Here is an 18,248-nt window from a genome sequence, read left to right as displayed (position 1 = left end):
CTTCGATTAACTTTTGATGCGCTCATAGAATCCTGGCTCTGAGCCAAAATGGGAGGGGTGGGCCTGACATGAGCTGTTATTGGATCCGTCGAGTGTCAAAATGGAAATGTAACCAATGGGCCGTTGATTATCCTTCATTTGGGCCGATCATTGGCCAAAATGATTAAATAATATATAGGCCTATAGCCTATTCTATCGGCCCAAAAGGTGCGTCGGCCCACCGGGAAAATGCCCGGTATGCCAGATGGCCAGTCCGCCCATGAACGTAAGAGGCAGCGTGTTAAGAAGCTTCCTAAGGAACACTTCGGGGAACACACTTAGGAACATAAACAACTTTGGAAAGATATATCTTTTGAGTGAGCGTTATCAGGGAACCGGCCCATGAGCTTTTGCAAGTGAGCTATAGTGTTGTGCTGAACTGTAAGACTGTTTTGCCAAATGATCTTAAAGTTTTGAGAATGTAATTTCTGTTTCAAGAAATGAGCCAAACCAATGGAGAAAAATTGTAATGTAAGGTTGGTTTAATGTCATGTTTTAAAATGAGAAGTATGTTTCAATGAATTAGTACAAGTGAATTGCAGAGATACGGCAGGTATTCTAATGTCAGTCGGCATAATTATTTTAAAAATGTTCATGGTGAACTGATGCATACTCAAACAATGTTCACATAAGTGTTGCCTTAACAATGTAGGTCTAATGATTTTCTAATCATTTTGTGTTGTTGAAATGTTTATTACCAATACCCTTAAAAGTATGCTAAATTTGAGCTGTTGTTTTTCTTCTTTCAAAAAGAGGGGGATGTAATATTTGTAGTTCAGGCATCTGAATAGACACCCATATTTGTATGGAACACCACCTGGGTCCTTGAGGCGTTTCAGACTTACCTTCGGATCTACCACTGTCATTTTAGCTCTCAACAAAAAGTTTATTTCTTTTAACTGTATAGCGACTTTATTGCTATTTCTCAAGGTGAGAATATGACAACCTGTACTTAATCATTTGCAAAAATGTACTGAGACAGAGACATGTGCTAAGACATTTGCAGTTTGATGAAATTAATGAGAAATTCAATTGTGGAGGTTTGCCCATGTTATTTTGAAAATGTAATTTCTATTTCAAGAAACTAGATGTACCGCAGAGCGGTACAAAATATGACCGGCGCCCAGTCCAGCACATTTATTCCAGAAAAATAAGTCACGCTTCACGTCAAATTGTGTTCATTTCCTTCTTTGTTCCTTTTTTGTGTGTTTGTAATTGAGAGTCTGCAGAGCGTGTGGTTGTTTTTGTGTATATGTGTTTTGCGTGTGTTTGTGTGTGTGTGTGTTCGTGTGTTTGTGTATGTAGGTGTGTTTGTATGTGTGGGTGCATGTGTGTGTGTGTGTATGTGTGTTTATGTGTGTGTGTGTGCATGTGTAGTGTGTGTGTGTGTTTTTTGTGTGTGTGTGTGCGCGCATGTGTGTACAAAAATAAAGCAAATCAGGGAACCACCTACTCTTTGCGTTAAGTGCCATGGGATCTTTAACAACCATGGTGAGTCAGGACCTCAATTTAACATTCATGCAAAGGAAAACATCTCCTGCAGTACAGTGTCCCTGTCACCAAAAATATATTTTATACAACCCCATCCCCATCTTCCCTGTTCATAATTCTGAGAAATTCTTGAATTGTGTGCATGTGTGCGTGTTCGTGTTTATGTTTGTGTGTGTGTGTGTGTGCGCGTGCATGTGCTTGTGGGTGTGCCTGTGTGTGTGCATGTGCATGCATGCGTACATACAGTATGTCTACTGTGTGTGTATGTGTTATACGTATGATTACTGTGAATGTATGTGTGTGTGTGTGTGAATATCTGTTTATGCATGTATGTGTGCATATGGAATGGGTTAATATGACCCCTGGAGGCAAACTGACGCAACAAATTGGTCATCCTAGGCCCTACCTGTCAAGATATTCACAGAAAACTCTGTTGGTGTACGGTCACTAAATGTACACATAAATTAATTTATTGTATGGCCCCCCCATGAACGAAAGTCCACAAAACTTGGCATGCATTCGGAGGGTGTCATAATGATCCTACACTTTCAATTTCGTGCAGTTTTGACCATGTCAGCCAGAGATATTATTATTATATTATATTATAACACCTAATTTTTTAATTTTTAACTAGGTGGCGCTATACATGAAATAAGTGGTAATGGGATTGGTTGACATGGCCCCTTAAGACCAACATACAAAAAAAGGTGATCCTCCTAGGCCCTACGGTTCTCGAGATATTCACAGAAAACTGTGTCCGGCCACCTACAGGCCAGTTGGTGTACAGTAACATAAATTAATTTATTGTATGGCTCCCCATGAACGGAATTCCACGAAACATGGCGTGCATTCAGAGGGTGTCCTAATGATCCTAGACTTCCAATTTTGTGCCGTTTTGACCATGTTAGGTCACAGATACCTGTGATTACAACACCTGATTTTTTACTTTTTTGTTTTTAACTAGGTGGCGCTATACATGAAATAAGTGGTTATGGAATGGGTTGACATGGCCCCTTAAGATCAACATACAAAAAAAAGGTGGTCCTCCTAAACCCTACGGTTCTCGAGATATTCACAAAAAACTGTGTCTGCCCTACCGGTCCAGTCCAGTGGGGGGGCTACAGATCAAAACGAAAAACAATGGTTCCATGCTATCCATGTGGGTTACATGCCCACCAAGTTTCGTGTACCCCGGTCTTTCAGTGTCACGGGAATCCTTGACGGAAAATTGGCCAATGGAAAAAGAAAAGAAAACAATAATAATCTGACTAAACCCGCTTCGCTGCGCGGCGGTCATAATGAGCCAAACCAGTGGAGAAAAACTGCATCAATAAATATTTTGGTTTGGTAAAATTACACCTGCTCTTCGTTATGCAATAATACAAAATACAATAATTTGAACCCTCTGACACGTTATTATTTCCCATCTAACAGAACTGGGGGGATATGAGGCACCATTTCAATAGCTAATAGCTCAATCAGCTAGTCCATAATATTATACCTAGCACACTATGGTGTCACTGCAATGCCTTCCTGCATTATTGACATTTAGGGTAGATATATGGACAATTATCTAATTTAGTTTAAATGTCCAAATAGGGAAGACATATAATCTTTTCAGCAAGTTTTATTGCACAGAAACGATTCTGATGAGCATCTGTCAGAAACGTAGATTGATAAGACAGCTTCTTTCTTTCTTATTTTCTTTCTTAACCTTCTTAACTTATATTAACCTGTGTCTTTTACCCCATCTTGTGTCTTTGTGTATCTTGTGCTATTTATGTGTACCTGACTGCGAGACAAGTTTCCCTTTGGGACAATAAAGTTAACTGAACTGATTGCAGGTTTCATTGCATAACCTAAAACCAATTATATTTTATGAGTTTTCAAGCAAATGCAGAAACTGAACCATGGGGCTGATGAAGATATTTGCCTCCTGGTTATGGTCATTGGCACAATATTAGTAGCACAACTACGAAAAACACATAACAGTGTTAAAGATGTAGACAAGTGTGAAAAGAGAGTGGTGAGAGTCAAAAATCAGCCACTGTTGAGAAAAATAACAGTGGTAGAAATTGGTCTGGGGACTACCTACTCCTGGTAAACACTGTTTGACTTGGAGATTCAAGACTTACATTCGGTAAAGACACAAGACACATTCTGGCTAACCTTTGTTTCACTTTGTTTTAGTGTTGGAGTCTTTAAAGATGGCCATGTGGAAATTATCGCCAATGACCAAGGCAACAAGATCACCCCTTCCTATGTGGCCTTCACCGCTGAGGGAGAGCGTCTCATTGGTGATGCTGCTAAGAACCAGCTGACCTCCAACCCCAAGAACACGGTTTTCAACACTAAAAGATTCATTGGTCGCCGTTGGTATGACTTCTCTGTACAGCAGGACATCAAATACCTGCCCTTTAAGGTGAGAATTATGTATGATAGCATGTCTAATCATCTTATTATGGCATAACCTTATGGCATGTTTAAAACCTCATTTATGTTATGACAATACTGTGAATCTCACCACATATAATCATTCTTACAGGTGCTTGAGAAGAAGAGCAAACCCCACATTGCTCTTACTGTTCATAGCCAGACAAGGGTTTTTACACAGAAGAGATCTCTGCCATGGTTCTCTCTAAGATGAAGGAAACCGCTGAGGCATACTTGTGAAACAAGGTAGTGAACTACTACTACTCACTGGCAATGAAATACTTTTTAAAAATACAGTAAAATACATGTTAAGTACTTAAGTCTCCTTAAGTAACCTAGTCTCTGTAGGTCACCCATGCTGTGGTCACTGTTCCTGCTTACTTTAATGATGCCCAGCGTCAGGCTTGAATGTGCAGGCCTGAATGTGATGAGGATCATTAATGAGCCGTAAGTATACCAGCCGAGAGCAGCTGGATAAATACAAATGTTTTAAGAGGTAAAAATGTATGTTTTAATTTTAACCCTCAGAACGGCTGCTGCTATTGCTTACGGTTTGGACAAGATGGATGGTGAGAAATACATCCTGGTGATGAACATTGGTGGTGGTTCCTTTGATGTGTCCCTCCTCACGATTTACTGTGGTCTTGTCAAGGTTATGGCCACAAATGGAGACACTCACTTGGGAGGTGAAGACTTTGACCAGCGTTTCATGGAGCACTTCATCGAGCTGTACATGAAGAAGACCGGCAAGGATGTGCGCCAAAACAACCGTGCCGTTCAGAAGCTGCGTCGGGAAGTTAAGAGGGCCAAAAGAGTTCTGTCTTCACAACATGAAGCACATATTGAGATTGAGTCTTTCTCTGAAGGTGAAGATTTCTCCAAGACCCTGACCAGTGCCAAGTTTGAGGAGCTAAACATGGTGAGAAAAAATATTATTCTACATTATGCAAACATATGTGCATTTTTCTTGTGTTGTGCATTTTTCTTGTTATTCCGCTGTGCTACATTGTGCAAATGTTACCTGCATTGTACACAAATTCCCCCCTTCCCCCCTTTCTGCAGGATCTTTTCAGGTCCATCCTGATGCCTATGCAGAAAGCTCTGGAAGATGCTGCACTGGAGAAATCTGACATTGATGAGATCGTGCTGGTCGGTGGCTCCACTCATATTCCCAAGATCCAGCAGCTGATGAAGGAGTTTTTCGATGGAAAGGATCCCTTCACAGGCATCAACCCTGAGGAGACTGTGGCCTACGGAGCTGCTGTTCAGGCTGGCTTGTTTTCCAGACAGGTTGATATAGGTATGGGAATACCTTATATATATATATATATATATATATATATATATATAAGAAGAAGAAGAATTTATGCATTCATGCACCAACCTGTCATATAAAGAAAAGTAACTCTTGATTGCTTTAATAAATGTACCCACTTGTCTGGAACATATGGACGACACTGATCCATAAACTCGAACCTGTTGTGTCTCGTGAACAGGCGACCTGGTTCTTCTGGATGTGTGCCCCCTGTCTCTGGGAGTTGAGACTGTTGGAGAAGTGATGACCTATCTGATCCCCAGGAACACCGTGGTGCCATTCAAGAAGTCTCAGATCTTCTCCACGGCCTCTGACTACCAGCCAACTGTCACCATCAAGGTCTATGAAGGTATGCTCCGATTTCCTCTGACTGTTGCAAAAGTCATCTTGACATGATGGGTTTTAAGACTTTTTCATTAATTTCCTAAGGTGATCACCCTCTGACCAAAGACAACCATCTACTGGGTAACTTTGACCTGACCGGCATTCCTCCAGCACCCCGTGGTGTCCCCCAGATTGAGGTGACCTTTGAGATTGATGTCAACGGTATCCTCCGTGTAACTGCTGAAGACAGGGGAACCGGCAACAAGAAAAAAATCACCATCACCAACAATCAGAACCGTCTGACCCCAGAGGACATTGAGAGGATGGTGAATGATGGCCGGCATTTCATTGAAGAAGACAAGAAGTAGAAGCAGCGCATCGATGCCTACAACGAGCTGGAGAGCTATGCCTACTCCCTGAAGAACCAGGTGGGAGATAAAGAGAAGCTGGGCGGCAAGCTGTCTGCCATTGACAAAGAAGCCATCAAGAAGGCCGTGGAGGAGAAGATTGAATGGATGGAGTTCTTCCCGGAAGCCAACACAGAAGTATTCAAGGCCAAGAAGAAGGAGCTGGAGGAGGTTGTTCAGCCCATTGTTGGCAAGCTCTATGGCAACGCAGACGGACCACCTCCAGAGGAGGGTGAGGGCGAGCAGGACGAGAAGGACGAATTGTAGTCGTGGTTCCAGGACAAGAAGCGAAAGAAGGACAGGGGCACGAGAAGGAAGAGAGGGAAGAACAGGATGAACAGAAAGAGAGGGAAGAACAGAAGGAAAATAATGAGCAGGATGAGAGGGAAGAAAATGAAGAGAAGGATGAGCGAGAAGAGAAGGTAGAGATGGGTGAACAGGAGAAGATGGAGGAGCTGTAGATCTGGTGCATGTGCACACAGACTCTGCTCTTCTAAACCATTGTAAGGTGTTCATATTTTTGTTACTCAGCCAATGTAGTAAATTAGGAGCATAATAGGATTGGATTCCGTATAAACTTCCAAAGAAAGGTGAGGACAGAAACTCTTCGTTCCACTGAAACTGGACTTGTGTTCCCGTCTGGACTAATCTCTTTGAGGTCAAAACTTTACTGAAGGGTTGAGATGAAATCTTGAGTCACTGAACTGTTGACCACATCATACTCATAAGGACTGATCTGAGGTCTGCGCCATGTTCTGTAAGATCTAAGGTTGTCAATCAATAATCAAATTACAAATTCATTGTTTAGTATTTGTGATTTATGAGGCAGGATCAGTCAAGTGGCTGTAATTTTTGTCACTTTTGAGAAACTGACTGGTGTCCCGTCCCGAGGGAGGATGTCAGAGATAATATCCTGTTTAATGAATTAATTAAATAATTATTATTAATTTTATAATTAAATATTTAATAATAGGGTGGCACGGTGCTCTTGTGGTTAGCACTGTCACCTCACAGCAAGAAGGATCCGGGTTCAAATCCAACAAATGGCTGGGGCCTTTCTGTGTGGAGTTTGCATGTTCTCGCCGTGCTCACATAGATTCTTACCGGGTTCTCCAGCTTCCTCTCACAGTCCAAAGACATGCAGTTTGGGGGTTAGGTTTACTGGTGACTTTAAATTGCCTGTAGGTGTGAATGTCAATGGTTATCTGTCTCTATCTGTCAGCCCTGTGATTGACTGGCGACCAATCCAGGATGTACCCCACCTCTCGCCCAAAGTCAGCTGGGATTGGCTGCAGACCCCCGCGACCCTATAAGAATAAGCAGTATGTAATGGATGGATAATTAATAAATTCTGATATTCATAAACTGATCTAAATAACGACTGGTCCTACATGGTCCCAACAGCTGGATCTAGAGCCAGTGTTTGGTTTCTCCATTCTGAGCTACTGTAGAGCAACAACGCAGCTTCATTGAAAAAGGAACTGCTCCCTATGTAGATAAATGTCTCATTCTAAGGTAATTAAAGAATTCAATCCGTGAATGTGGACTTTAATCTCATATTGATAACATAAAAGCAGCTGCCTGTGCAGGCAAACTGCCTGTATGATCTGTGGACTGTATGTAGGTGTGGCTGCTATGAAACAACTGCCAACTGTCTCTCTGTTGGACTTAAAAAAAATAAATGTAAAAAATCACCACCAACAAGAAAAATGTGCAGTTTACACATAAGTATTTGATTCTTTATTGATTATTTAGTAAATATACAGCATTACTGTAAATATCAATAATGAAGCCGAAACTTCATTCAAACAATAAATCCTTCAGTCACACACAAAAAAAATCATCTGATTTTACTCATTATTTTCAGGTGATTGGTGCTCATACTGTACATACTCAGTCATGCAGGTGTTTAGACTCGGACTTGACACATCTCATTGGTGTTTTGATTCATACTTAGCGGTATACTTAGTGTTAGCGGTTCACATTAAAGGAGCCTCTTTGATGAACCAGCATCTGCAGGTTCTGTTTTATGTCTCTGAAGTACTGCTGAATCTCACATTTCTGCCTTTCGTACCTGTGATCATAATAAACCTCAAAATATTTGTCATATTCACCCTCAAAACCACATTTTATCAAACTCCATTTAGAATCTTCATCTACCCAATAATGATACTGTGTGTAATAACTAGTACCACCAAAGAGTGCTATTACTAGTACCACCAAATTTTCAGTTTCAATTTCCCAGTAAACTTTTTTACTGCACTTTCCTTTGATCATTTCCTTGTGCTTTTTGAACAGCAGGTCCAGGTTGGCCAGGTAATCAGAGAGGAGTCTCTCCACAGGGTCACAGGTCTGAATCCCTCTGAGTCTCACCAGGTGAATCAGCATCTGGATGTGGAAGGCTGCTCCATTTACCCAGGCCTTCAGAGCCTGTGACGACACGTGTCCGTCCCTCACCATGGAGTTCTTCAACTTGGTGAGTGCAGCGCTCAGCTGGCACTCAATCCTCTTGATGTCGTTCTTCAGCTCAGAGTTGTTGTTGATGTGCATTCTACATCTCTTCAAGCACTCGTCAATCTGATCCCAGACCTCAGAGGCCTTCTCCTCAGCAAACACACATTGCAGAGTGTCCTTTATGCTCTCGTCAGGTGGACAAAGCATGTCGATGAGGACAGCGATTGCCAGCGCTCCGAGGCCCGCCAGTGCAGGATCTGGTGTCATGTCACTTAGCTTCCCCACCAGGTCCTTGATCCAGCCTGCAGCATCGCCCCAAGTATTCATCTTTCTATTCTCGTAGTGTTGTCTCAGGTTGTCTGAAGAAGCCAGACTGGTGAACGTTACAATGCTGTTGTTGATTCTCAGATCTGGACCCTCATTAAGGTCCTTCACAAAATCGTCTAGTGCTCTTCTCTTACTCTCCCTCCTTTCCTCCTCGCTCATCCCATTACTCATCTTCTTGTTTTCAGGATCAGTTCAAAGATGGAGGTTGTAGTTTTCTGTGTAACACTGCAACACACAAAAACAACACACGTTAAACACTTTCATCCAAATTATCTTAGAACATCTTGGCTGCATTCATTGAAGCTTTGTGTCTGGACATGTTGAAGTGGTGTACATGGAGCTGTAGTCAGATAAATACAGCTTTTTTTCAGTCTTTTTAAAACCAGAAACACAGGAGCAAAAGTGTGTGAAGGAATGTATTAAACATAGTGTTTGTCTGTCCTAACGTAAGACACATGGGCCCTATCATGACAGTTTAAAACGCATAGTGGTTTCCTTATCAAACGTTGGGCGGACGGCGCAACAAGGTGTTCCTAGGTTTCTTAATAAGACATGGGTGTGTTTTGGGTGTAACATCATTTAAACCAATGAGAATGACATCTGTCATTCCCTTTAAAAGCGCGCAGCACAACTTCAAACAGTGCATTGGTGTTTTGATAGTCAGTGGCGCGAGACCGTATATATAGAACAGTTATTCCACTAAACCATGCTTTACTAAAACCTAGCAGAGTATAGCCTACACACATTTGCACTTGTCTATTAATTGAACTTATTGGCAAAGTGAAACTAACTTCACCGTGGTCTCATAGTCAACGACAAAACAGTTATACACAGTTACTTTCACTATTGATTGAAAATAGGTTACCATCAAAAACATGAGGGGGGGCGCTGTGGCAGGTGGTACTTTTTAGGGGCTTTATGAGCTTGGAATACAAATTTTCATCAGTGTCCCACTCCCAGCAGAGGGAAGCTTTGTATTTACCAGACTATTCAGTCTAAACACCTGGCTCGCAAAAACATGCTTTTCATTTGGGATGAATTTTAAAAACTATCACCTCTCTCTCCTGCACCCAACATTTTTTCTGTCAACCTTGAGCCGAGCCTCTGACAAGCTCTCAGTAGCCATACAACAACTCAGCTAAACCAAAACACTCTCCACAGGCTGAAACAGAGATATGCCCAACCCCCCCTGCTGTGGGGACCTCTGGTAATCACCCGCTAACCTCCACTGAAATGCAGACCTTGGAGAAACAACAACCAGCTCAACAATGCCCAGCCCTGTCCACTGGACAAGATAAGATGGGTGCTGCTGAAATGAGTCACTGGCGTCAAACTCCCCGGAATCTTAGCATGAGGAGACAGCACCTAGCAAAGCTGCTGAGAGGCTATCAGATAGATAGATAGATAGATAGATAGATAGATTGATACTTTATTGATCCCCAAAGGGAAATTCAAGAAAGCTATGGCGAGATTCAAACTCTCAACCTAAGAAACACCCGTATAAGGCATTATCCCACTGAGCCACTGACAATCTTAAAGAAAGGTCATGTTGTAACACCAGTACCAATACCCCTGCCCACCTCAGTTGACTCCTTGCCACTACAAAGTCCCAACAACATGGAATACACTACTCAATGTTTCCCATACTGTACATTGACTAATCTGTGGCGGGGCGCAACTAAATAAAAATCGGCCGCCACACATAAATATTCTATGTTTAATTTCATTTCATTTCATTTCATTTAAATTAAATTAAATATAAGATCAAATCCTTGCTTTTTACGCCTTTTTTAGCCTTTTCTTGTCCCGCCCCGCTCTCTGTCGTAGCCCCCTGCCCCTCCTCTGCATGTGCATTTAACAAAATATTCACGATTGTTGAAGGATTGTTGTTGCCACATAGAAGCATTGCATAGAAGACATCTGGCTAAATTGCTATTAAATCCGCTTAGCATCGTGACCATGCTGCGCAAATTTGTTCAAAACTGCTGCATTGAAGTTAACTCTGCTAAGATCTTATCACAACATAGTAGGCTACATTGAAGAGACTAAACTAAGTTAAGTTATGCAATCAAGCAGTATCTCAAAGCTAACGTTAGAATACTGTTTGGATGTCGAATTTAGCATGCTTAGCCTACTTACAGCTGCTTGTCAATTTCGTTGAAGGGCTCATTTTATTGACTCTGACACTGAATGTTTACAAAATCCCGATGTAAATGGAAAAGTGTTTTCCAAAATTCAAAAGTGCTTGTCCCAAGGAGAAGTACGAACCTTTACCTTTTTTTTAACTATGTAGAAAACGTTATGAATTGCATCCACACATCAGCAGTGGCAGACACTCAATTAGACCTATACACTCCGCCTTGTCCAAGTCAGCTACCACCACAAATTGAATCCAATTCTGTGGGAAACACTGCTACTGGAATACCTGCTGAAAGTGAAGCGTATGCAACAAACTCCCCAGGACTTCAGCAGGCAGATGGAGACTCTGGACCAATATTCATCCCCATCTTCCTTGATTTCCCATCACTACCCACACCCAATCACCTCCTCACCCAATCACCTCTTCACCCAATAAAACTCCCCAGGCCACCCAAACAGGGTTCTAAATTAACACCCGCCAACCCACCAAATGCGGGTTAAAATTCATTTTGGCGGGTGTTAAAAACTTAGTAGCCAGTTCGGCCGGTGATGCATGAAGCATTACGTGCATGATACATAAGGCTCTGCTCTCTGTCATATGTCCCCCTGGCAGTACTTCCTACATTTCCCATGACCACTGTGGAGTAATGTTACGTGATGACGTTTCATACGCCCTTTGCGCTGCGCGCAGTTTGTCAGCGCGAGAGACGATGGAAACGAACCAGAAAACTCAAGGAATTAGAAGAACGAACTGAGCCAGAGCAGGATGCATAGACTGAAAGAGGAGGCAGTTAGCCAGTAAAGTAAAGTAAAAAGTAGGCTACATAACATGTACATAACACAAATACATAACACGTTAGGAAATATTAACGCAATTAACGCATTGGGTCATTCCACGTCAATTCAACCAGGGCCCACGCACTTAGGTCTCAAAAAATTCTGAAAAAATTACCAGGTGTACCTATGTTACCCAGGAGACACTGTAAAATTACTTGTGTAAGATCAATACAGTACTTTCCAAGATACAGCCAGTTTTACAGGGGGAGGGGGGTGTCGATTTTGTTCAGCCTCATTTTTTTTTTGTCAAAGTTCACAAGCCCAAAGCACAAGAACTAAACCATGTAGGAGGCTCAAATTGTGCATGCTGGTACATCAATAGGAATAGTATATAGCAAAATTGTCACATTTGGTCTGGATGATCCTGCATGGTCATAGCTGTCCCTCAAAGTTGATCAACATGTTATTGGAGTTTTTGGCTGGGCTCTGTTTAGGCCTTCAGAAGACATATTTGTACTCAACATAGGCTCGATTTATTTCTCTTACTGAGATAAGTAGAAACACTCTCACAAAAAGCAATGAACAGAAAAGAAATCCCTTCAGGGTCTGAACAGCAGACCTCACAAGTCTGAAAAATCATTTTGGTTCTCATTTTCAGAGCACCCAAACACCTTGTGGTGAATGTGTAATCAGGGTTCTCAAGTTTTGAGCTCAGCTTGGAGTGAGATTTGGGGGAGGGGGGGGTGGCACTCACTCACTAAAATGTTTCGCTTGTGTGTAAAATTGAATAAAGTGCATTATTTACTAAGATGAGTGCACCATTTATTAAAATAAGTGCATAAAACTTGCGCACTATGTAGCAAACGGTGTGCACATGGGCAGATTATCAGATGTGAAATGGGCCCCCCAGGCACAAATGTGCACACTGCACAGATGTGAAATGGGCCCCCCACTTCAAAAGGTCGGTAACTCAGCTTTAGGTCTGGGTCTTGGTGCATGCTCCCCCAGAAGATTTTTTTTTAAATAACCCCTTTAAATAACAACTTCTGGTGAGATTTTTGGAAAGAAGCATTAACACTTTGAGACCTTGAATTTGTCATTGTATACATCCTATATCTTGTTTTTGTTTATTTCCCAAGACAGTCTGGGATTTGTACCCATCTAGCATAGCTTATGTCTCTTATGTCAGCCTTTATATCAAGGAAACCATTTGTGTTTTTATGTCACCAGGAAGCAATAACATTTGATATTTAGGTGGGATAGATTGGAATTTTCAAATATAATAATCATGACGGTGGGATATTCTATGGCTTACCAATTTACGAGATATATGTACTGAGTGAGACAAATATTTTATTTATTAGGCTAATTGTGTTTTTCACTTGAGTAGCCTATTGCCACTGAACCATTGGATCAAGAATGGGCATGCCGAGACCAACTTTTTATTTTTTATGAGGACAGCAAGTTCATTATTTTGGGTTGCTATTACATTATGGTGGTTGGCAGCTCATTGTCTGCAGCAGACCTGTATCTTTAGAAAAAAAATATGTGTAGTAGCCTATACTCGCTCAAATTGATAACACTCATTGATAATAAGCTAATTTCATTAATTGTTAACGTGGTCCATGGAGGCTCAGACGGGTGTCCCGGGACCTGATGAACACGCCTAGCCTGACGAGCCAGACCCACATTAAAATGTAGGGTCTGGGCACTCACCGTTCGCAGGGCTCAGTCCGAGGGGCGGGATAATCAGTTGTCTTTCAAATTCCCTCTGCACGCAATAGGACAGCGGCAGCGCTATGAGTCCCATGCGTTTCCCACCAGCGGAGCTAGTTGGCTAGTTCAAACGTTTGCCAACTTAATAAAAAGCTTAACTCGTGTCACACTGTTCGCCAACAGCAACATCCATCTTATTTGTTTTCAAGTAGCAGGGAATTCAAGCCAAACTGTTGCAACTCTGCCATCAATCATTATGTTAAGCCCACCTAACGACTCTATACATGATTTCATTGGCCTGATTAAATTTCGATTTCTGGAGCTCACTAGCCAATGGAGAGTTGCTAGACTAGCCCTGGCAGCTGCCGCTAGGGGCGCGTCTAGATTTCTAGGCTAGAACACGCCGCTAAAAAGCACAAACGAGTGCGAAAGATGCAGCCGTGACGACAGGGAAAATGCAGGCAGCCACGAGAGTGATAGGTTGTATAAAATGAACGTTGCTGATGTCTGGGTTACACAAAGCTACAACGACACTTCATTATGTTTTCCAAATGTCCGACAGTTTAGTTCAGTTTATAAATAGGGAAATAATTTTGCAATAAAGTAGCCTAAGCTAGGCCTACAGCGTTACAAGTGTTCGTAGAAAGGCCTGATTTACACACACTTTTAAAGTGCCACAAGTAGGCTGGTTTACCAAAATGACAAACAGTTGAATTTCTGAATAAAAATAATTTTGGTGCAGTTTTGAAAACGTAGCCTAATGTAAAGCACAAGCATCTTGCCATATGATCGTGTATCCTGAACTGATAACATGGATATGTTGGTATTAATTGCTACCATCACATTGTCGATTAATAATTTTATTTGTTCAGGGTCGGATCGTGCTCTCTGAATCCGTCTCTCTCGGGATTGATTCGTTTCGGGGAGAATTTGATCGATAGAGTTCCCTTGTCTAAGTCTTAATGTTTTCAATGCGTCTCTACATGGACTTTCTGTGTGTCGGATAACGCTTTAGGTAATCAAGCTTCCACTCAGACCAAGTTTTCCCACGAGCGAACTCTCCTTTCGCTTTTGCCTCCGAGCAGAATTTGCAGCGCCACTCCTTTCGCAAATATATCTGAATATATGTTTTTTCCTACCTGGACCATATTTTGTGTCAGATTGGAGTATTTCATCTAGTCCCTCATGTTTAAACGTTGGGCAGACCTTTTCTGGGGCATCTGCTCTGCCTTTCTTTTCGCCATGGTACATAACTGGAGCAGGGCCCGCCCGCACCGAGTAGCCTTAAAGGATAGTTTTTATGTAAACATTCTACCTTAAGCTACATCCGGCTTGGTTGTCAGACATGTCAGTATTTTAAATGTTTATTACCTAGCCTACATCGCCGTTGATGCTCAGATTTTAACCCCTAAAAAAAATAATTTGTGTGGTCTGAAAAATGTGCGCGGTCTGAAAAATCTATTGCGCGGCCACTTCGACTGGTCTGCGCGGCCGCGCGCGCGCGCGCGCAGCTTAGAGGGAACATTGCTCAGCTAGTTTAACATTGGGCAGTATTCACCTGGGAATAAAACTAAGTGTGTATGTATGTATATATGTAACAATACAGAATACATAATGTGACACTTGTGTACTGTTATCAGCAACTGTAGATGTAAATACAACTTAAGTGAAGCTTTCCAGTGCACAGAGGAAGGGAAGAAGGTGGAGCTGCACGTCATGTAACAGAGCATTTCCGGGTACGCCGCCTAGTCTCTGACTGCGTACAGTACTTCACCTCCTTCACTCCCCCTCCTTCGTTTACTTCCCCTCAGTCTTTGGAAAGCGGTTGGATGGATAATTAATACATTCTGATATCCATAAACTGATCTAAATAACCGACTGGTCCTACATGGTCCTAACAGCTGGAGTAGAGCCAGTGTTTGGTTTCTCCATTCTGAGCTACTGTAGAGCAACAAGGCAGCTTCCGTGAAAAAGGAACTGCTCCCTATGTAGATAAATATGTCTCATTCTAAGGTAATTAAAGAATTCAATCCGTGAATGTGGATTTTAATCTCATATTGATAACATGCAGGAGAAAGCAGCTGCCTGTGCAGGTGAACTGCCTGTGTGATCTGTGGACTGTATGTAGGTGTGGCTGCTATCAAAGCCGTAGCCAGGATTTTTCAAATACCGAGGTCAGGGGCGTCGCTAGAAATGTGGGCACCCCAAAATGCTAGGAGGTTCTTCCGAGCCCCCAGTTTTGCCAACAACCATATATTTGTTCAGATTATAACATGTTTTGTTTATAACTTGAACCAACACACTTTTCCTGTATATCTGAGCCTTTTTTTTGCACCTGTATATCTGAGCCTTTTCCCAAATTGACTTTGGATATTTATACTGGACCCTGCTCCATCTGTTATTAAGAATGAGCTGCTTCTCCTCATCAGCCTTTGTTCAGGTCAGGTGAATTGAGATTAGCCTACTGCAGAAATTAACAAGACGTCAAGTTTATTTTGAAATTTATTTTTAAACTATGTGAGCTGCGTTGCGTTCGTTAATTAGTTTAGTACACAGTCCTCGACTCTACTTTCGTTTTGATATGTAGGTAGTCTATCACGTGACGGTCCGTTGATGCAAAGATAAATTGTCTCGTCGGCTAGGCCTATTTGTAGCCTACTTAATAAATCAAACGAAACGTAAAGAAAAAAATACCGAGGACATGACCTCGGTGTCCTCTATGGTAGCTACGGCCATGGCTGCTATGAAACAACTAACTGTCTCTCTGTTGGACATTGACTCACAGCACAGCTGAGCCAACATAACACACAGGGAAATACCATAAAATAATAATTAAAAAAAAAAATGTAAAAAATCCCCACCAACAAGAAAAAATTTGCAGTTTACACATACGTATTTTAAATGATTCTTTATTTATTATTTAGTAAATATACTGCATTACTGTAAATATCAATAATGAAGCCGAAACTTCAGAATAAATCCTTTGGTCACACACAAAAAAAATCATCTGATTTTACTCATTATTTTCAGGTGATTGGTGCTCATACTGTACATACTCAGTCATGCAGGTGTTTAGACTCGGACTGGACACATCTCATGGGTGTTTTGATTCATACTTAGCGGTATACTTAGTGTTAGCGGTTCACATTAAAGGAGCCTCTTTGATGAATCAGCATCTGCAGGTTCTGTTTTACATCTCTGAAATATTGCTGAATCTCACACTTCTGCCTGCCGTACCTGTGATCATAATAAATCTTAAAATATTCGTCATATTCACACTCAATGCTAGTATCCATCCAATAGCATGTTGAATCTACCAGATAATGATATGCTACGGCAGCAGAAGTACCAACAAAGTAATTGTCAGTTTCATATTCAATGTCAAAGTTTTTACTGCACCTTCCTTTGATCATTTCCTTGTGCTTTTTAAACAGCAGGTCCAGGTAATCAGAGAGGAGTCTCTCCACAGGGTCACAGGTCTGAATCCCTCTTGAGTCTCACTAGGTGAATCAGCATCTGTGGATGTGGAAGGCCGCTCCATTTACCCAGGCCTTCAGAGCCTGAGGCGACACGTGTCCGTCCCTCACCATGGAGTTCTTCAGCTTGGTGAGTGCGGCGCTCATCTGGCACTCAATCCGCTTGATGTCGTTCTTCAGCTCAGAGTTGTTGTTGATGTGCATCCTGTATCTCTTCAGGCACTCATCGATCTGATCCCAGACCTCAGAGGCCTTCTCCTCAGCAACCACACATTGCAGAGTGTCCTTTATGCTCTCCTCAGGTGGACTAGAACAAAGCATGTTGATGAGGACAGCGATTGCCAGCGCTCCGAGGCCCACCAGTGCAGGATCTGGTGTCATATCACCTAGCTTCCCCACCAGCATCGCCCCCAGTCTTCATCTTCCTATTATCGTAGTGTTGTCTCAGGTTGTCTGAAGAAGCCAGACTGGTAAACGTTATGATGCTGTTGTTGACTCTCAGATCTGGACCCTCATTGAGTTCCTTCACAAAATCGTCTTGTGCGTTCCTCCTCCTATTCCTTTCCCTCCTCATCCACTCCCTCCTTTCCTCAACGCTCATCCCATTACCCATCTTCTTGTTTTCAGGATCAGTTCATAGATGAAGATTGTATTTTTTGTGTAACACTGCAACACACAAAAAACAACACACGTTGAATATATCTAAAACTAATTTAACACCGGATTTTCCCTTTAAATACTGTATCGCAAAAAGACAGAAAAAAACACCCTCCTCCTAGCCAGTAATTTTCATCCCACCACACTTAAAGGAAATGTATTTCAATTAATCATAAAATGGCCCTGGTACATTTCTTAATTAGACATTAAGAAATCATGTTCATTTCAAATACTTATAACACTGACAACAGTAGTCCGGCCAGGATATTGTCATTTAAAAAGTGAAGTTGCAGCCCTCAACTGATGTTGATGTTGTGTTTTGTCATGTCATGTTGTGGTTTTGCCTGATGCGCCACCCTCCACCTATCTGCTAATCACGAAGTCAGTAGTGTTTTGGCATCCGGGTTGGCAACCTCGAGTCAGGGGGCAGGGGGAGGGGATACACCGCTCTACGATTATTTGGACGTGATTGCAGTACCAGTTTTGGCCACAATCTTACATATGGTTCCTTTAAGAGTGGCCTTCCCGAAACTAAAAAAAATGAGAAATTAAGGAGATTTTGTCAGAGTACTGACGACCTATGCTGACGACAACATGGAGAAAGCACAGGATATGAAGGAGAGATTCACGCAGTGAAGCTATGCAGCAGAATGGGTCGAAAAAGCCTGTAAGCCCTTAATAAGCCTCAATCAG

At 42.0% G+C, this 18,248-nt stretch overlaps 2 protein-coding genes across 2 annotated transcripts; one reads left to right on the top strand and one right to left on the bottom strand.

Moving 5' to 3' along the window:
• Window positions 1-3,946: 3,946 nt before the first annotated feature.
• On the top strand, window positions 3,947-6,276 carry LOC125304567 (endoplasmic reticulum chaperone BiP-like). The gene is given in 8 exon segments (XM_048258958.1): window positions 3,947-3,971; window positions 4,127-4,209; window positions 4,312-4,367; window positions 4,369-4,410; window positions 4,492-4,882; window positions 5,026-5,263; window positions 5,460-5,627; window positions 5,708-6,276. Coding segments are annotated over 8 exon segments (1,557 nt in total). The 5' UTR covers window positions 3,947-3,961.
• Window positions 6,277-7,721: 1,445 nt separating this feature from the next.
• Window positions 7,722-14,881, bottom strand: LOC125304928. The gene is made up of 2 exons (XM_048259462.1): window positions 14,562-14,881; window positions 7,722-9,015 (listed from the first exon to the last, which is right to left on the bottom strand). The coding sequence occupies exon 2, from the start codon at window positions 8,959-8,961 to the stop codon at window positions 7,981-7,983; it is 981 nt and encodes a 326-aa protein (XP_048115419.1). The 5' UTR covers window positions 8,962-9,015; window positions 14,562-14,881; the 3' UTR covers window positions 7,722-7,980.
• Between the last annotated feature and the right edge of the window lie 3,367 nt (window positions 14,882-18,248).

The sequence above is a fragment of the Alosa alosa genome, chromosome 12 (genome assembly GCF_017589495.1).
Source record: "Alosa alosa isolate M-15738 ecotype Scorff River chromosome 12, AALO_Geno_1.1, whole genome shotgun sequence".
Lineage (NCBI taxonomy): Eukaryota > Metazoa > Chordata > Actinopteri > Clupeiformes > Clupeidae > Alosa > Alosa alosa.
The sequence above is the reverse complement of the archived record's forward strand: the minus strand, read 5'-3'. Positions and strand labels throughout refer to the sequence as shown.

What these genes read in the sequence shown, in the direction of transcription:
- LOC125304928 (XM_048259462.1), bottom strand. Translation starts at nt 8,961, where the DNA reads ATGAGTAATGGGATGAGCGAGGAGGAAAGGAGGGAGAGTAAGAGAAGA.